This window comes from Bemisia tabaci, chromosome 2 (assembly GCF_918797505.1).
Source record: "Bemisia tabaci chromosome 2, PGI_BMITA_v3".
In the NCBI taxonomy this organism is placed as follows: domain Eukaryota; kingdom Metazoa; phylum Arthropoda; class Insecta; order Hemiptera; family Aleyrodidae; genus Bemisia; species Bemisia tabaci.
Genome location: NC_092794.1, coordinates 37,213,026 through 37,234,372, shown reverse-complemented (window position 1 = coordinate 37,234,372; position 21,347 = coordinate 37,213,026). Strand labels below are relative to the sequence as shown.

The window sequence follows — 21,347 nt, the reverse complement described above, 5'->3', positions numbered from 1 at the left end:
AATATGTCCAATTTTCAACTTCATCGGACCACTGTGCGGAATCCCCCACGGGGATTTATGGGGACTTTTGGCTAAAAACACCTTTTCATATGAAGAATCGATTGGGCCTAAGTCCAGCCGTATTTTAATTTTTGGCCGGAAACGGCCCCTATACGCCTTTGTTTACTGGACTACAAAATTAGATTCATAATGCTAGAAATCCTGATTCACGGATAAAACAAACATTATAGGGACAAAAACGAATAATACATCCCAAATGTGAAGTTAAAATAAGTTTTTTTTTTTTTTTAATAGGCCAAAAAAGAAACTAATTCAGTTTTGCACACGTGTCTTTTGGACAGTCTTAGTGATTTATAAGGATTTCCAGTTTTATGAACAAATTTTGGTATAATTTGCTTGCGATAAACTAGGCCAAATTTTAATTTCCATATACAAGGTGATCCAAAAGTCCCTTCCACCCCCTCTAACCTTTTACCTACTTGAGGTAAAGATTTGAAACTTGAGGGATGCTCCTAGGTCAAAGGGAGCTACTTCTTGGCCCCCCTAAAATTTTTACGGGGGCTCCCCTTGGGAGGGGGGCAACGGACCCCACCTTTTAATTTCCCAAATGGGAAGACCCCCTTGGTAATAACTCGTTCGAAAGAGCATAAAAAAGAAAACTTTTCGCGCAAACCCGAATTCAATATCTCAAACCGTTTAAAAATGGCGGCCGGTTAAAGTTCAAGATGGCCGAAAATTCACACCAGTTATTTGTCGATGGATTTGCGTGATAATCGGTATCTAGAGGTATTTTAACACGAGAAAAACGAATTTGACGTTAGATTTTCAAAGAAACAGAAATGTCCAAAATGGCCGCCGGTTAAAGTTCAAAATGACCGAAAATTGCCACCTCGGTTTTTTGCTGATGGATTTGCCTAAAACTTGGAACTTGAGGGTATTTTGGAATAAGATTAACACATTTGAACTTAGATTGTTTAAAAAAAACAATTTTCAATACAAAAGTAGCTCCCTTTGACCTAGGAGCATCCCTCAAGTTTCAAATCTTTACCTCAATTAGGTAAAAAGTTAGAGGGGGTGGAAGGGACTTTTGGATCACCCTGTAGTTTGGACCCAAGATTTGTAATTTTTGTCGAAAAAGACTATAAAATCGATAACCTGCATGGATAAGTGGACGTGTTTTTGATACCTGACAAAAAATGAGCACTTCCAGGCCACATTTTGGATATTATTGGGGCTTGAATAGGATTAGAGGAGTCTAGTGAAAGTTTTTCAATATCTTCCAGTCAAAATCAAAGGGAATGGTCCAAAATTACCATTTGATTGCTACCTCACTTGCCGTGGTAAGTTTATTCAGTCAATTTTTACTTCAAATTGCCTATTGTGGCCCTAATTTCGGCTCATAAAAAATCTGGACGCATGAAATGTTGAGGTCATTGGTTCAAAAATGTAACCTATTTTTATTATTATTTGTCCGTAAAAGGGTGATTTATTGATATTATCAGCATTATTAGTCTAATTTTGGCACTGTTCATGTAGTAAGGTGAAAAAGGCCAAATTTGTGTATTCATGTAGTTTGAACCATAAATTTGTAATATTTGTCGAAAAATACATTACAATCGATACCTTAGACGACTATGATAGCGAATTTTCGGTTTTTAGCCAAAATGGGCCAACTTTAGGCCATTTGTGGCGCCAAAATTCTAATTTTGACTTCTGAGAGTGATTCTACATTTACTTTCAGGTTTAAAGAGAAAATTTTGACGAAAATAACCCGCATGAAACGATACCTGACTTGTTGAAATTTGTTTGCTTTAAAATTTTTGCCTTAATTTGCCTTAAAATGGTTTTTTTCGAATTTTGGCACATCCAGTGGGATATATCAAAATAGTCAAAATTTCTCCCCTCATGGATTTTGACCAATTTTCAAAATGTGATTCTTCATTTTAGGGTACGCCCTTTCCCAAAATTTCAAGGCCTGAAACGAATTTCTTTCTGCGTAGCAGCGTTGCCAACTTGAAAACTGTTGAGTTCCATATCTTTCGAACAAAATAAGATATTGAAGCGCGGTTTTCGCTAAAATTCTTCAAAAATTGCGTTCTTTTGAAATATGCAGTCGATTTGATCGCTTACGTGTTTAGGTAATTGAAGATTGCAACGATGTCATTTTTCACACTTTCTCAGGGGTCAATTTTTTTTCAACCCTGATACATCGTCAAATGTCGGATTCTTGATTCGAACAAAAACGTGTTCAGTTTGTTTGTCGTACTTTTCCGTATATTTTGATGTATTATATCTCTCAGGGAAACGATTGGTATGCGAGATATGAGCCATTAAAGTTTACGTTTTGCGCGCCGACTGGAATCTGGGCGCTCCGAGTCTTCTATCCACCCCCTCCCTTGCCACTGACAAGCTTTACCAGGTCATTAAAAGTATTTTTGTGCATACTTTCCACTTTTGGTTTTTAAAAAGGTCTCCGAACAATTTTTAGGGGCCTCACAATCCATTGTTGCCATTTTTGACCCATTATTAGGGTTTTTTAATTTTACTTAGGTAAAACTTAATTCAAACTGAAAGCTGTGTGCTTTGTTTGAAGGAGCGTAAAAAAATAAATAAAATTATATATGTAGCTTTTTCCTACCTTGCCAAAATTTCAAAAAAATTGTCCGATAGTGCCAAGAATTGGATTAATATTCACGTTGAAGGTTTCAGGAAGTGAATGATCTAATTTTTCATTTGAAAGATATGGAACTCAACAGTTTTCAACTTGGCAACGCTCCTACGCGGAAAGAAATTCATTTCAGGCCTTGAAATTTTGGGAAATGGTACATTCTGTAATGAGGAATCACATATTGAAAATTGGTCAAAATCCATGAGGGGGGAAATTTTGCCGATTTTGCATACACCCCTTTCTGGAGCAAGGTGCGGAGCTCGGGGATTTTTAGCAATTCGCTATATTGAGGCTAAAAATGAGAGTCAAAATTCCTGGTCATTCGTACAAGTTAAACATATCCTCAGGGAGATCTCCGTGAAATTTCATCAAAGTTGCATTTTCCTCCGAGTTACAGATTTTTGACCAGATCCATGGTCTTTTTTCCCATTGTGCGGTGGATGAAAATTTCAAAAGGGATATTTTTCATTAATGTAAATTGAAAGTTCAGAATGACCTATAATTTAAGGACTTTCGCATTTCTCGAAAGTGAACCGTTGAAGATATACATCATTCTTTTATGATGGAAACTTTGAACCCCCTATATGCATTGCAGAGTACTCATTTTTTCTTTTCTTTTCTTTTTTTTTATTAGTTACGAGTGAGCTTTCATAATGAAAATATACACTCTGTTTCTAACTTAAATAAAGAGAAAATACAAACAACAGAGCAGTTTGTAACTTATTTACATATTATATAAAATTAATTAAAATTAATGGTTCGGACCGAGGGGCTGGACAGTTCCCACGGCTTTACCCTTTTGAAGCGTCTGTATTCGTTGGAGTTGTCTAGTAATTGAATTGCCTCAATATTTGGGTGGTGATGGAGACGTTTCTCGTAGTTCGTAACAACTTTGGTTGTAAATTGTGAGACTTTTTCCATACCAAGATCTCTACGAATGTCAGAATTTCTTTCATATCATCGTGCCCCGACTATCTGTCTAAGGGCACGATTTTGAAATCTTTGTAATATTTCTAAATTTGACCAGGCTGCACACCCCCAGATCTCACTCATTTTTGCTGATTTTGTCTTTTGTTATCAGATGATTTTGTCTAGAAATGACCGTTAAAAGTATAGAAATGCAAATCCTTGCGACTCGAGGTACGTTTGGGACATGGGTGATCTTGAGACTCAGAATATACCAGGTCCCCGCGCACCACGTCAACTTTTAAAAATCATAACTCCGGTCTAAAACGTTTCCCCAGGATGAACTTGGGCTCTTCTTAAAGCTTTGACAGGCTTCTTTCCTAAAAGTATAGTTTTGTTATTTTTCGTACGATCCAGCTTAACATGTAAAAAATTGGAAATTTGTGCTATGGTAACGTCTATCTTGTGGCAACAATGGACGGAAATTTCAAAATGGACCAATTCCGTGAAAGTCAGCTGAAAGCTGATAATTTTCTTCAAATTTTGAGACCAATATCATCTCCCTTCGACAAACAGTTCACGAGGTATGCCAGTTTAATGTTTCAACTTTAACCTCCTCTCTCCTAATTATCCAATTTCAAAAATTGTCATTGTTTTGGACTCGAGAAGTGATCCTCTATAAACTCAGGAAAAAATGTCGAAAATTTGGCCGAGGTTAAAAACGGCCGATTCTGAATATGGTCCATTCCAGAATTTTGGGAAAAAAGTATATTTTTTCTCTAAATTAGGGGGCTCAAACGTGAGCGCTGTTCGGTCGAGCAAATGACTCGTCATACAGGCAGAGAATAACCAGTATTTGTCGTAGTCGAACCGCTCCAGTTACAGAAAATAAAAAAAGATATTATTTTATCCCCTGTGGAGCGTATAATACCTTAGAAGGGAGAGTATGGACACTGAGCTCCATGGAGAGCTTAGGGCCCAGCAATGGTGGCGCTTTGTTTTGGTTTTTGATAATGGGGGGTGGGGGTATGTCATTGCCAACTTTTGACGGGTATTACTTGATTATCACCAACCGCACTTTCTACCAACCTTACTAAATCTAGGATGATTTTTCTCGAAAATAGCACACAATTAGTCGTATAACTATACAAATACGTCGGAATAATGCACTTGAGTAAAGTTCTTGTTGCGATATGTACATAAAACTACGTTTTGGGTCATTTTGTACTTACATTTACTTGTAGTGTCCGCTATTTTTGGGCCCTAGAAGGCTCCACTCAGCCTAAGATGGCTGAGCCAATCAGAGGTGGTGACCGCAATGACCATACTCTCCCTATGAAGGTACTCTGTTGTCCATTGCACAAAACCTGAGACTTTTTTATCGGCATTAAAATCCGTAAATGGCAACACATCAGTCTCAGACGCAGTGACCAGACCGCTCCCCTGACACCTTCTTTTGTTCAGCGACAAGAGGCCCTCAACCCGTTCATTGTGAGAGTAGGAACAATGGGCGTCCTTCATACCTGCTTAAAAACCCCTAGTACGCGGACCGAAATTCTCCCGTTGAAAAGACCATCTTTGAGCGTGAAAATTCAGGTCCAGCGAGAAAGTGGGATGTAGTTTAGGTTGGAAGGGTGGTTGCACGCAAGAACAGAACACTGGATTGAGACTAGGGCATTTTATTAGAAAATGCAAATATTCAACAGGCACAAATACAGAACATGATCACAAGCAAGCAGGAGCAAGAATGGCGAATGCCTCGTTGATGGATGATGACCATCGGTGAGAGGCGATAGGTAGTGACGTCATGATGACATGACATCACTATCCAACACCTCCCCCTTTACACTTTTTTTTTTTTTTGAAACCATTAGGGTATCTTAGTTAAAACTTAAAACTTATTTGAAACCATTGGGGTTCCGTAAAAACAATTGATGTGAAACCATTGGGGCTTCGTAATTACACATGATGTGAAACCATTGGGGCTTCGTAATGCAATTGATATGAAACCATTGGGGCTTCGTACTTAAACTTGATGTGAAACCATTGGGGTTTCGTAATTAAAAATGCTGTGAAACCATTGGGGCTTCGTAATACAAATGATGTGAAACCATTGGGGCTTCGTAATTAAAAATTGCTCTGAAACCATTGGGGTTTCCTTTGCTAAATTGAAAAGACACCATTGGGGTGTTCAGGCTTATAGATACCATTGGGGCATCGTAACCATTGACGTGAAACCATTGGGGTTTCCTTTTACTAATTTTGAAGAGACACCATTGGGGCATCGCTAACAATCAATTATAAAAAACAGTGATCAAAAATATTGAAACATAACAATTACCAGTTTATCTGGAGATCGGTGAATGTAAGTGCGAGAGTAAGAAAAACAAAGTAGGAATTAGTTGAACATATCCATTTAAGACTCAAAGAATGCGAGTCACCTTAGTATAATACGTTTTAACATATCCATTTAGATACAAAATTAGGGTCAGGCTTTTTTGGTACGCCTCGACCTAAGTTCCTAAGCCTAATAATGGTAGGACTCACAAGTGTTGAGGGTTGAGCACTTGGAGCGGAAATTGGTTGAATTGCAGGAGAGTTATCTATAATTGTGGAATTTTCAATTATTGTTAAGTCTAATTCACTATTTTCAGGCGTTGACCTATCCAATGAAATGATACTATCAGAGTCACTAGAAAGAGATTCTTCATCCTGAGGTTCTGACTCAAATACATTTTCAGGAGCACTTTCAGAGTTACCAGAATGTGAATCTTGATTTTGAAGCTCTGTATCAACTACATTTTCAGGGGCACCTTCTGCCTTGTTTGATGATGAGTTATTCTCGGTTAGCTCATCATCAAAAAATAAGAGAAGTGCACCTGAATTAGCTGTTTCTTTCACGCTTGGACCAAATCTCTTTCTAATGAATCTAGAATTTCTCCTTAATGTTACTCCCTCATGATTTTCAAGGAGATAGGATCTAGGTGCATTTTCGACTTTCTTTAATATTACAGCTGGATACCAACACTTATTAGTGTCCTGCAACCAGACTTTTTCATTTTCTTCAAAGTCAGGTTTGGATTTGGCATTTTTATCATAATATTGCTTTGTTTTATTCTGAGTTGAAATAATTTTATCAGACACATCACAAAGTTGAGGTTTGAGGTTTGCAACACTTGTTGGCAGCTTTGTTCTTAGTGTTCTACTCATCATGAGCTGCGCTGGTGATTTATTCAAACTAGTAATTGGTGCATTATTATGCTCTAAAATTGCCAAATCCAAATCTCCATGACTTTCAAGAACTTTTTTGAGAATTAATTTAGCCTTTTTTACAGCGTTCTCTGCCATTCCGTTCGATTGAGGATACCTCGGGCTAGAAGTTTGAATAGTAAAATTATATGCTTTAGAGAATTCTATCATTTCATGCGAATTAAACGGTTGATTGTCGGCTATCAGTCGAGCGGGTATACCGAACACTCGGAAAATATCTTTAAAGACTTTTATAACTTCAGAAGCTGTCTTTTTATGGATGGGCCTAATCTCAAGCCACTTGGAGTAATAATCTGTGACAATGAGAAATTGTTTACTTTGGAATTGCGCAATGTCTGCTGCGATTTTATGAAACGGTGTGGTGGGAATCTCATGTGGAACTAGAGGTTCTTTGACTTGACTAGGGTGAAATTTATTACAAGTAGCGCAAGATTTTACAAATTTTTCAATGTCAGAAGTATATGACGGCCAATAACAAATGGACCTAGCTCTCTGGATAGTTTTATTAATACCTAGATGGGCGTCACCATGGAGTAAAGCAACATAATTAGCCTGTAATTTAGCCGGAATGATGAGACGGTTCTGAAAAAAGAGCAATTCATCGTTTATCGCTATTTCATGTCTTAATTTGAAATAGGGCATTAACATTACATCATCGCAATGATCCCAATCTTCCAGGTGCATTCTTTTTACCTGTGCTAGAATTGGGTCTCGCATCGTGGCTTCTCTAAGTTCCAAATATTTACTGTTAGACAGTTCAAAATTCACCTCCAGGCAATGTACAATTTCATCAAAATCGATTTCATCATTACTGACTATTTTACTAGAGAAGTTTCGAGATAACATATCAGCTACGTACATCTGTCTACCAGGCAAGTATTTGACTTCAAGATCATAAGGAGTAAGTTTAAGTAGCATCCGTTGAAGACGGTTGGACATGACTCTGGTTATTCTTTTCTTGAAAATAGCTTGTAATGGTTTGTGATCGTTTTCGACTAGAATTTTGTAACCATATACAATATTGTGAAATCGTTTAGCAGAGAACAAAATACTCAGCATTTCTTTCTCAATTTGCGCATATCTCGTTTCAGCATCCGTTAGGCATCTTGACGCAAAAGCTATTGGGCGACCTTCCTGAAGTAGGCAAGCTCCCAGGCCAAATTTTGAAGCGTCACATTGGATCGTAATTTCTTTGGACGGGTCAAAATTTTGCAAGCTTGTAATTTCACAGATAGCTTTTTTAACAATTTCGAAATGCTCAGTATGTTTCTCTGTCCAAACAAATTTCGTTTGTTTCTTCAGAAGGGGTCTGAATGGTTCTATGAGATCAGCCATGTTTGGAACATAATCTCTAATGTAATTTATAGTTCCTATTACACTTTGCAGTTCTCGACGTGTTTTAGGGATTCTAAGATCCAAGATTGCTTGGATATAATCATTATCGGGACGTATACCATCAGCACTAATTATGTGACCCATATACCGTATTTCTTTTTGCTTGAACTGAAATTTGTTACAATTGAACTTGATGTTATACTTGCGTGCTCTGCTCAGTACTTTCGCAAGTGCAATATCGTGTTCTCTCTCAGTTTCTCCACAAATTAGAATGTCATCAAAGTAAATAACTACATTTGGTATGTCCCCAAAGTATTTAGTAAGAAGTTTTTGGAATACTTCTGGGGCGTTGACAAGGCCAAAGGGCATTCGTAGAAATTTAAAACTACCAAAGGGTGTATGGAAGCCACACAAATTGGATGCTTCAGGCGTAAGCTGACAGTGCCAAAATCCGTCTTTGATATCAAGTACAGAAAATATTTTCTTATTGACTAATTTTGGTTTGATCTCCTCTAAGGTTGGAATCAAATAAAATTCACGCTTGATTACTTTGTTCAAGTTTTTGGGGTCTAAACATATTCTGATTTTACCATTTTTCTCCACAATAACAAGATTGCTGAACCATTCAACATTTTCAGTGTCTGGTGAAATAATATCAAACATGACTAACTCTGTTAGTTTGCGCTTTAGTTTTTCCAGTAGGCGTACCGGAAGACGTCTTGGAGGGTCTACAACAGGAATCGCTTGAGGATCTACTTTAATTGCGCATTTATCCGGGAATGTACCAAGACCTTTGAATGTATCTTGGTTATTAGCAATAACTTGTTCTTTGGATTTGAAATTTTCAATATCATGCACAAAATTTCTAGTGACTAGACCTAACTGAACACATGAATTTAAACCTAACAGGGGAGTTTTCCCTACATTAGTAATTGTAAATGAAAGCTTACGGACAAGACTCTGATTTGGCAGTTTACAATCTAGAACGGCATGTCCACAGGAATCGATACGAGCACCACCATAGCCCAGAACCATCGCTTTGCTTTGTAGGAGGACGGTTGAAGAGTTTTTGACTTGATCAAAAATGCAGCGTGGCAGAATATTGACCTCGGCTCCGGTGTCCAATTTGAAGTTCACAGTTTGGCCATTGACAATGATGTTTTCCATCCAGCATTTATCAGGAGACGTTACGCTATGGATGTTGATATCATCAGGGGTAGCAGGACCGATACGATCGTTAACTTCGGATTGTGACGAACTGTTCGACTCATTCACTTTCGCACTGAGAAGAGAAAAGTTATCGACTAGTGGTGACTGATACGGTTGTATCATTGAGATTTCAGAAATATACAGATAGTCACTAGCATTAATATTTTCCAAACGACCGCACGATCTGGATTGATCATTTTCAAGCTGACTCGGGTCGCTAATAGATGAACAATGACCGCACTGATTTTGTAAGTTAACTTGATCAGCCGTTTTAGGAGTAGGTTTAGAGCCACTTGAACTTTTAGGTTTGGACCGGCATTTGTTGGGAAAATGATTTAGCCGTTGACACAAGGTGCACTTTTGACCGTACGCTGGACACTGGCGAATAGGGTGCTTGTAACCACAATTCCGGCAATTGAATTGCTTGGCTGGAGACTGTTGTCGATGATCACTTGGAGTTGGCGTTGCTGCAGAGACGTTTTGCTGACTTCTACGATTGTTGACTGAATCAATAGAAGTGGTCTTGGATGCGTCACTGGCCATTTCGTTGGCTCGGAGTTTACCGGTTTCGATTGAACGACACAATTTAACAACTTTCTCGAACTCGTAGTCTTCACCAAGCAACCGTTCGCGAAGAATTTGATTGTTAATACCGATGATGATTCGATCCCGAATGAGAGACATTTTCAGATCTTTAAAATTGCAGTGTTCGGACAGTTTTTTAAGAGCGAGAAGAAATGTTTCGAAATCTTCACCCTCTTTTTGAACTCTCGTAAAAAACTGGTACCGCGAAAATACTTCATTGGTTTTGGGTTTCACATAATCATCAAGAGCCGAAGTGAGCTTTGCTACAATGTCGGCTTTGTCATCAGTTAGATCAAGAGAGTTGATGAGCTCCTCTGCCTCAGTGCCGATGAGGTTCAAAAAGATCGCTTTTTGAACAGCTTCTTCTTTCTTACTGATTTCAGCTCCCACACTGTAGTTGGTCCACTGCCTCTTGAACTTTTCCCAGTTTTTTAGGATGTCCTCGTTCACTTCAAGAGGTGCTGGCTTTATGAGAAACTCCATCACGAAAAGAAAAACACGTAAAGAATTGCAAGGAGCAATGGAAATTCCACGATTAGCGAGGAATAATTTAAGTTTTTTGAGTTCCGCGATTGGCGAGGAACTGAAGAGGAATTTAACACATTAGAAGAAAAGTCCACGACATTGGGTCACGAACAAGACATCGAAATAAGCACCATGAGATCCACGATTAGCGAGGAAAGAAAAGTCCACGACATTGGGTCACGAACAAGACATCGAAATAAGCACTTCTATACGATCCACGATTAGCGAGGAAAGAAAAGTCCACGACATTGGGTCACGAACAAGACATCGAAATAAGCACTTCTATACGATCCACGATTAGCGAGGAAAGAAAAGTCCACGACATTGGGTCACGAACAAGACATCGAAATAAGCACCATGAGATCCACGATTAGCGAGGAATAGGTAATGTCCGAAGACCGAACGCGTTAAAATTGATAAAACATTTCGAACTTAATCGATATTCTAAAAGTTGATTAAAAGAAGAATTGGTGCTACGAACACGACATTAAAAAATTTGGTTGCACTATGCCATTTTAGGCCACGAATTGGCGTGGTCGGGCCGCCGTGTCGCCGTTTATCCTGCTGCTTGGCACGAATCCGCTTTCCTTCGTTGTTTAATCCTCGTCGCCATAGTTTAGGTTGGAAGGGTGGTTGCACGCAAGAACAGAACACTGGATTGAGACTAGGGCATTTTATTAGAAAATGCAAATATTCAACAGGCACAAATACAGAACATGATCACAAGCAAGCAGGAGCAAGAATGGCGAATGCCTCGTTGATGGATGATGACCATCGGTGAGAGGCGATAGGTAGTGACGTCATGATGACATGACATCACTATCCAACAGGATGAAAACACAATAAAATCCCTTCCAATTACCTAAATTTTAACCTAAAATACGGCACTTTGCGGCGAATCGCGATCATACCGCACAAAACCACAAATACCGTATATCAGGTGAAAATCAATATGATCGGACGCAGCAGCATATGTAGGATAAGGTTCTGGAAGGGGGTGACAAACCTCCCCCCGGTGGTAGGTCTGGGGGGTATATAATATCCCCCAGGTGCAACATGAGATTCGAGGGGCCCTTCGGAAAATTTTCAGGATTTTAACCCTGTAAAACCCCACTTTTTAACAATTTCAGTCATGAAAAATTAAAAGAAGCTCTCCACTATTTTGTCCCAAAAAGACCTTAAAAAAATGGAAAACAGTTTATGCAAGACCAAATGGAATGTTTTGTTTTAAGTATGAGATGGATAAAATCCACTAACTTCCTGAAGAAAAAATGAGATAGGTAGACTCTCCAATTCCTTACATTCAAACATTTTGATCCAATATTTTTTGTGCCAAAGTAAATTAATAATTATATAATCTAGACAAAAGTATCGTCGTGTTCTCTCTCCACCCGGTTTTGCTTCCTTTCACCTGATTTCTCTCATTTTTCTTCTCACTATTTTGGGGGCTCTGGGGTGGGGGGAGGGGGGACTCCCGGGTCTCGCCCCCCCCCCCCCCCCTCAAAAAAAAATACGCCACTGATCGGACGGAATTTTAGTGCATTTTCATCACAATTTCCCGCTGGACCTGAATTGTCACGCAAAAAGATGAATTTTTCAATGGGAAAAAATTTCGGTTCGGGTACTAGGGGTCCTTAAGGAGGGATGAAGAATGCCCATTGTTCCTACCCGCACAATGGACGGGTTGCGGGCCTCTCGTCGCTGAACTAAAGAGGGTGTCCGGCGAGCGGTTCGATCACCGCGTCCGAGACTGATGCGTTGCCATTTACGGATTTTAATGCCGAATAAAAAGTCTCAGGTTTCGTGAAATGCACTACACATCCTAGAGTGGACTGTATGTACATACTAGTGTCCGATTGTGCGATTGCCAACAGTCAAATGTCTACGAGCCCCACCTCGTCACCGTGGAGATCGTCGTGAGCGCACACGGGACCACGAATTTTCCCCCTTTTTTGAGATTTTTCAGAACGAATTTTAAATTATTAGAGGAAGATATCGGTCCGTTACTACTTGTATTTCACACATGATGTTATTCTTTCCCGATATAGAAGGACCCCAACTGCATAAATGCAGCAAATTATGTGGTGTTCAAAGGTGTTAGAGGTTATCTTACATTTGATTGTATTTTTGTGTTCTCAGCTATCCGTTTGAGTTCAGGAGTTTCAGCAACAGTAGTAGCTTTAGCCTTCGGTATATGACTGTAAAAGTTAGGAAAATAGCCAAAAATTAGCTAACACAAAGGAGAACAGAATAAAACAAAAAAATTAAAATTGAAATTACTTATATGCTAATAATTTTACGAACTCAAGCAACAATAAGCAACATAAAAATTTGATAAATGCACACAGAAATTTGAAAAAAGGCATCAGTCATACTCGCACGATGAAATGTGGATAAAAGTAAGAAACAAACTTTATCACTTAAACCTTATTTTAGAGACTGCAAAATACTCTCATTAATACGGGAGATTTTGAGTGCTCTGCCTACTTCCAGGTTGAGAAAATGGTAGGGGAGGGGGGGGGGGGACAGTAATCCATGCACTCAAGCAGAAGTGTAGAAAGTTCCAGTCGGTCAAAGTTATGTTTTCCATTGCTGTTTGTCAGAAAAAGTTCCTTGATTTCCGAGATTTTTCCAATGATTACATTCTCTTATTTCTCTTTGAATTTGAAAATTTCGTTTGTATCACGAAATCCATTTTATTTCCATCTTGGCCAAGAAAAAGAGTGATTTTTGTACTACAGTTGCAACAGCACATGATGGAAAAGAAACTGTATTGAAGAAGCTGACTTTGATGCTCGGAACGCTTCCTGAGAAGTCCAAAATATCAATCTTCTGAATGTTTTTCAATAATAGTTTCCAGCACTGTACCCATTGAAAATGTCCTCAAAATCTGTGCTGGCGTTTGTATTGAGGAAATTCTTCTCCTATAATGAGAAAACCTTTCCTCTCATAAGTAACTTGTGCTCAACATTTATTCCTACGCCGCTTGAGATAAAATTTTCCTCATGATGAGAAGAGAGGAAATATTTCCTAACTCGAAATGGACGATCCGAAAAGTTGAAGAGATCAATAAATTGCAAGAATTTCCTAAGAAGATTTTTGCCGGTACTGTCCAAACAATTTCCTCACAAATCATATGATCCATGGATTGCATGATGAGGCAGATTTATCAAGCTGTCCTCAAGTTATTATTCGAGGACTCTACAAAATTAAGTATTGTTCCTCAATAATTTTCTCAGTGACTTTAAGGAGGTAAGTATACGTACAAAGAGTGAATCTGATCATTTTTTAATAACGTCTGACCACTTTTATCTTGAGAATCATGACTGTCTAATAAAAATGGGTGAGAAACTGCACCAAAGAATTTTAGGTTATAGCTGTCTTGATCGAGTTGGATACTCGTGTACCTGAGCTTCCCCCTTCGCCTGATTCCTTGGCGATATGAAGCAAAGATATTGGACGAACACTAAAGTACAGGTTCATGTGTACCCAAGGATCTGAACAAGCCATAACCTCCACGGATCCTCTTAAAAACGTTTATTTTTTATGAAAACCACCCGTGATTCTTTTCGATGAAAGTGTCAAGGAAGGTCTTCAAATTAAAAAATTGAAAACCGCAAAATCGCAAGAGGGGCCGTTTTTTTTTTTATTTTCGACTTTTTCTACTTTCAAGGGTAAAAGGCCGGCAAAAGGCAATGTGTGACAACCAAAACCCACCTCCATCTAGTCAAAATGAGTTAAAATTTGATATGTGTTAGTCCTTAGCATGTAAATGGGTGTTTTCGAAAGTTTCAAATCCTTCCTTAAAGAATTGCGTCCCCTTATGCAGAGTTAGCAAGTTACGCACCCGATAATGAACAGGTCAATGTGGATTAGTAGTTGCGAATATCATCGAAAATTATGGAAAATCTACCATTACATGCTGTGTGTTTACTTTTAAATCTAATTCGATAAAAGCTTGCGCAGTTGCCACACTGTTGTTTTTCGCAATTATTGCAAAATTTGGCCAGAAAATATCAATTTTTTATTTGATTAAAACCAGTCTATGCTTATTTTTCGGCGATATTATCAAATGATAAACTGGCAATTGATTAATGTTTACATACTATGGGGCATTATATCAAAGTGACTTAACTTTAATTCAGGGAACACAACTAATCTATGGAAATAAATACACACAAATCGACGAGCCGATTTTGTTAAAAAAAAAAATTCCCAAGTTTGTTGTTCTTGACTCAAAGAGTAAAATTCGAATTCTTTCCTCCCTTAGTATCCAGAGAAAAATAGGACAAATAGTTTTTAATTCCTGAGTAAGTAGTAAACACAAACCGTTTTGGGATTTCACAGATGTTCGCAAAGAATTGAAGCCCCGATCTCTTTAAGTCCAACTAAAGAGGAAAAACTTCAAGATTCACAAATGGTAAGAGTAAGTTTTATCTAATTGTTTTAGATTTCCAAAAATTGAAAGTAACAGGAAAAATATCCTTCAATGGGAAATGAACTCATGATCAAGATAGGTTTGCTTGTTTATTCCCGTGTAATAACTGAACAAGCGATTTCTTAAAGTTCTCAGAATTTGCTTTGGAATCAAAAAGTAAAATTAGAACAGTTTTTCTTTTAAATTTTGCAAAGAGAAGAAAAGTGGACTCCTGTTTCACTCAGCAAGTAAATAGAGTATACCCTTATTAAGTATAGGCCACCCAAGATTCATCTCCAAGACAGAGGGCATTTTTGCTGCATAACAGTTTTAGGCAAACCAGCGTAAGTACAGGATGAGACCCACTTTTTTCACTGATAAATCTTGAATTTCCTTGAAAAGATATTGAAGCTCCGTAATTTGATGGTATTGCTGAAAAATAAGCATAGACTGGTTTTATTGAAATAAAAAATTGACATTTTCTGGCCAAATTTTGCAATAATCGCAAAAAACAACAATATGGCAACTGCGCATGATTTTATCGAATTAGATTTAAAAGTATACACACAGCATGTAATGGTAATTTTTCCATAATTTCCGATGATATTCGCAACTACTAATCTACATTGACCTGTTCATTATCGGGTACGTAACTTGCTAACTCTGCATAAGGGGACGCAATTCTTTAAGGAAGGATTTGAAACTTTCAAAAACACTTGCAATTTTGCGGTTTTCAATTTTTCAATTTGGAGACCTTCCTTGACACTTTCATCGAAAAAAATCACGGGTAGTTTTCAGAAAAAATTAAGATTTTTAATACAAACGGTGCCTGAAATGATATATTATCTAAGGATAGGAGTAGAACCAGAACCCTAAGGTAAAAAAATTCAATTATTAGGAAGGGCTTCATTTCCATGGTGAGCAGGCAAAAATCGTATGTGATCAAAATAAAAACATTGAAACATATAATCATGCCTGCAAATTAAAAATAAAAATCTACTGAATACTGCACTGGATTCTTAAACTTGGGCGCAAAAACCAGTCCAAACTCCATCTGTCACTTGACTGTAGCCTGTACGACGTAAAGGCTCCTCCCATAAGCGATACATTGCATGTTAACTTCCTGCTGCCAATGTACAATAGGATCTCAAAACTGGTCCACTGAAAGAACTGGGCCTGTATGGATTGGTCTAGCTTGGACGATCTTAGGATCAGTAAGGGCTGAAAGTTAGCCCACCCCCTTATATTAATAAACCATTAATTAGTCTAAAACTTGCATAGTTCTATTTAAATTGATAAGCAAGTTGTTTTAGGAAGGGATACTGAAAAAATCAATCAGTAAAGCCAGGGAAAAGAGTAGGTAAATGGGAAAAAAATATTTGTGATTCAACTGCAGGAATAAGTGAATATTACTACGTTCAACCTCTAGAATACAGTTACTTGCGGACCCTCTGCACATAATTCTTTTAAACTTAAATACTTTTAATTGAGCATGGTAATCTTCATAGTAAAAGAAAATTACCGGGTTAAATGGAAAGAAGAGTGGAGAAAGTCGCTGTTTTGCCGTCACAAATTGAAAATCCACTTAGGATCAATTTTTACATAAGTCCAATGCCTACCATTGGTTTATGCATAAACTACTCATTATATAACAATAAGATTGACCAAAGAAGAAAGCAAGCCTTTAAAACAGGAAATAAGTGGATAGCATTTTGCAATTCGGAACTATAGGCAGTACGGTAGGTTTTCAGGAGAGCAACTTTTGCAGAAACCATTGGCGTTTTTCCTCAAAACGATCAATGGTGCGGTTTGATGGTTCATTTTATAGCTATGGACTTCCTTTCGCACCCTGTGTTGACAGATTCTTCAAAAACCTCACACTGTCGCCAAAAATTGCAAAAAAGGCCATAGTTCCTTATTGCAAAATGAAGAATCCGCGGAAGCTCATTTTGCAATTAGGAACTATAGATTGTTCTAGCACAGACTGCATAGGGGAGACGACCCTGGTGTCACTATTACACACTGGAGGGTTAACCCCAACAGAGAAAACCCCCCCTCCTCCCATCATATGAGGAAGGGGGGAGGTGCATTTTCCCTGCGGAAAGATATTCTACCAAAAACAGGGTGTGCCAAAAGAATGGATACATACAGACTTGCTAATATTTCGAGAATGGTGGCATAAATATTAGCATGCAATTTGGACGGGAGGGTTTATAGATTCAATTGACATGAATCGATCGAAAAATGAAAGCGTGAATCGATCGACACCGACTCGATCGACAAATTATTGAAAAACCGGTGTCATGAATCCGACAAGACCGACATGAATCGATCGAAAAGTTGGAACGTGAACCGATTGACGTGATTTGATCGGCACTCATTCGATTGACGACCGTGAATCGGTCAAAAACCTGCGAATCGATGGACAAATCCGTGAATCGATTGACAACCCCGTGATTGGTTCGAAAAATCCGTGATTTGATCGATAAACCCTTGGAACAGGTCAACAAACCCGTGAATTTTAAAAATTCAAAAATCCAAGATGGCGGATGTGGCCTAAAATGCTTTCTCGGCTCCTGTTCGATCGATCTTGCTGATTTTTGGTGCCGCGGGGTGTTTTTCGATGGGAAACTCGAATTTCTGGTCAAATTTTGAAAATTCGAAAATCCAAGATGAGGGATGTGGCCGAAAATGACCTTACTTGAGTCAGTATCCCCTTGGGGATCTTTCTCAATCGGAAAAAGAGTCTGTGTCAATCTTGTGGTTCCTCTGAAACAAGATTGTAGTCCATGCAATTGGGCATCAAATAGGGGCTCTTGGGGAAAATTTCCCGGAAAACTTTTTGATGAGTGATTCCTATGTATTTTTGGACGCTGAATCCGAATTTCGCATTTGTGTGAAGATCTTTTCGCCGCTAAAGCCGCCATTTTGAAAAAATGGCCTAAAAATGGCCTAAAATCCCAATTTTTGAAAATATCTCGCTTATTTTTGATTTTTTGACCAAAGTAGTTATTTTCAAAAATAAACTACATAAAATTCTAAAGAAAACAGGTTCTTATCAATTTTTTGATATGACTGAAATTTCAGCCGCCAGAGCGCGCTGAAAAAACCGCCAAAATTCGAATTTCGCGAAACTTGCGCTTTTCTCGTGAATAACTTTTCTCGGGGTGACTCTAAGTGAAAAATCTTAACTATTAAACTTATAGAGCAACAAATGTAATACTAGGAGTTGCTTTTTTTTATTTTTCTTAATCCTGGACGCCACTGACAAGCTTTTGAAGTTGGACTGAAAAAAGCTGAACCGAGCATGGACAGGGTTCGCCAGTGTCTGCGTAATTTCTCTTCTGTGGATTTTTCTAGAGGACTTATTTACGAGTCAGATTGTAAAATTTCATTGGAAGGTGACACCCCCCCCCCCCCCAAGACTCCCGAACAATTGAATGTCACAAATTACCTCCCCCCCCCCTCTTCACTCTGGCAATTACCGCTGTTTTTAGTGAATGAAACGTGAATGCAATGATTTCATCGGTGATATTTCGAGTAACATTAATGGTTCATCAGGTAATTTCTATAAGTTCTTATGAATAATTTTTTTGGACAGGAATAGGGAAAATGGACGGAAAGAAGCCTACTTAAAGTAGACGGACTGTATTATTACAGTTGCATAGTTTTTTCAAGTTGCAATAAAAACATTTCAGAGTTCTCTGAATTTTCACAAATCAACCAAGTTTTGAAGAAATTGTACTGTGCATACAAAGTTAAAAAATGCAAATCAAGCATCTACCTAATTATTTTCTACAGCGCATTGTAGATGGTCCCGGAATTTTCGTTAGATCAGTTTGTGGCACATCTGACTCATCTGAGTTCTTGTTTTTTTGATTGGATGTTTCCGAATCAATACGTTGCACTGCTTTGCTTGAGCGCAGTACCCTTGTCGCTGGTTCTTCAATTTCCATGTTACTTTCGTCATACTCACTGTCTGTTTCAGATTTTTGACCAGGTACTGGCGTTGATGGCGTAGATGAGCCAGATTCACAATCCTGATTATCATCTAAGAATGTCATAATTTCCGGTTCATCGACGTCCCCTTCCTCTTCCTCTCCTTGTAGGGTATCTTCCATTTGAAAATTATCGCAGGATTGATTGCACATCTGACAGAGAATGGTGCATCGTAAGCCATTTTTACGGCACCCACAAGTCTTGCGGCAACCTTTCTTGCACTTGCAGGCAATTAGCTTTAAAATATTTTCGGGAGCTGGTGGATCCAAAGTTGTTATAGGCGTTAGCCCATTTTTGGTGGCTTTCCAGCCCCAATTGCAGGGATCCTTTTTCTCACCCTGCCACTCCTGGACCTGCAAATAAGTTTGGAATGCATGCTCTGCTGCAGCCTGCTGCAAAGACCCAAGATTCTGTTTATTTTGAAATGAATATTTTATAAAGCAGCCGTATCTGTACCTATTCAGAGAAACTTTCTCAATGTCTTTCTGGCCGTAAAGTGCAAGAAACAACCTCTGGCCTGCAGCAGAAATGATTTCACGTGTTGATTTCGAGTCATTAAATTCCTCTGCAGATTTGATTAAATCGTGATTTTTTTTTAAAATATTCAATAATTTGACTTTTCCTTGATTAAAAATTCCCGAGGTAGTATCACTCCCAGTGAAAGCGTGAATTAAACGAATATTATCCGAAATTATTTAATCGCCAACACTTTCTCGGTTGTACAAGACTTGGGGCTTATTACCCCTAGCTGTCTTCATGAAAAATACATTTGGTACCTCTTTGCTATGCGCAATTAGCAACACCAGCAAATCTATGTCTTCACCCACCACCAGAGCTGATTCGAAGCCAGGAGCCAAGGAGCCAAGTCAGCCGTATATTTTCAAGATGATATTATTCCTGTCGATCCTCATTTGATTTACCGAAGAATTTGCATTGCTAAAAAGTCGGATGAGGAACTTGCAACGTTTTTGTCATATGAGCTGTCACCGTTCCCGCTGTCTCTTCTCACAGAAGAGGGCATGCGTAAAAACACAAAATCTTCACTTTACGGTGGGTTAAGCCCATCAGAAGAGGTAATTGATGAAAAACATTCGATTCATGTCATTGACGGCGGATTTTTGTTGCACAGAGTCGTTTGGCCCCGCGCCGAATAGTTTTCGTCGATTTTTCAGAGCTATGTTTCATATGTGAAATCTCACTACTCCCTGAACATGCAAATCAGTGTTTCCATTTTTTTTCCATGTGTTTTAAATTAACTTAACATAAACTTTTGCTCGAAATATCACCGATGAAATCATTGCATTCACGTTTCATTCACTAAAAACAGCGGTAATTGCCAGAGTGAAGAGGGGGGGGGGAGGTAATTTGTGACATTCAATTGTTCGGGAGTCTTGGGGGGGGGGGGGGTGTCACCTTCCAATGAAATTTTACAATCTGACTCGTAAATAAGTCCTCTAGAAAAATCCACAGAAGAGAAATTACGCAGACACTGGCGAACCCTGTCCATGCTCGGTTCAGCTTTTTTCAGTCCAACTTCAAAAGCTTGTCAGTGGCGTCCAGGATTAAGAAAAATAAAAAAAAGCAACTCCTAGTATTACATTTGTTGCTCTATAAGTTTAATAGTTAAGATTTTTCACTTAGAGTCACCCCGAGAAAAGTTATTCACGAGAAAAGCGCAAGTTTCGCGAAATTCGAATTTTGGCGGTTTTTTCAGCGCGCTCTGGCGGCTGAAATTTCAGTCATATCAAAAAATTGATAAGAACCTGTTTTCTTTAGAATTTTATGTAGTTTATTTTTGAAAATAACTACTTTGGTCAAAAAATCAAAAATAAGCGAGATATTTTCAAAAATTGGGATTTTAGGCCATTTTTAGGCCATTTTTTCAAAATGGCGGCTTTAGCGGCGAAAAGATCTTCACACAAATGCGAAATTCGGATTCAGCGTCCAAAAATACATAAGAATCACTCATCAAAAAGTTTTCCGGGAAATTTTCCCCAAGAACTTCCCTATTGCCTGGACTAATTGGGAGAGAAGGCTGTCACAAGATTGTCACAACCTTGTGACCTTGTTGCTATGTTCATTTTTTATCGTTGGGATCGGAATATTGTGATAAGATTGCCGCGAGAAGCTTTCTCAAAGCTTGGTGCTTGAAGCTTGCCAAAAGGTTGATCTCTCGATGACATCGAAGTCTTCCAGTAAAATTGTATCAATATTGTAGTAATATTGTAGTAATAATGATACGTTCCTGTTTTACCCTCCGATGGAAAATATTGAGACAATTTTGATTCACTAATATTGTCAGATGGTTGATTTTTGAACGAAGTCAAAAGCCTGTGACAAAATTGTACCAATCTAGCCATGATGTAACCTTTTAATGACGAATATTGGGACAAATTTGCAGGTGCAGTCTTGCCTAAAGGTTGGAATCTCAAT

At 38.4% G+C, this 21,347-nt stretch overlaps 1 protein-coding gene across 3 annotated transcripts in view; it reads right to left on the bottom strand.

The window, feature by feature from the left end:
- LOC109040615 (LIM and SH3 domain protein F42H10.3) overlaps positions 1-21,347 on the bottom strand; it is a 165,321-nt gene that overhangs the window by 96,854 nt on the left and 47,120 nt on the right. For all 3 annotated transcript variants that reach the window (XM_072297269.1, XM_072297267.1, XM_072297268.1), the window contains exon 3: positions 12,612-12,696. In XM_072297269.1, the coding sequence (XP_072153370.1) occupies positions 12,612-12,696 (85 nt within the window). The remainder of the gene's footprint in view (positions 1-12,611; positions 12,697-21,347) is intronic.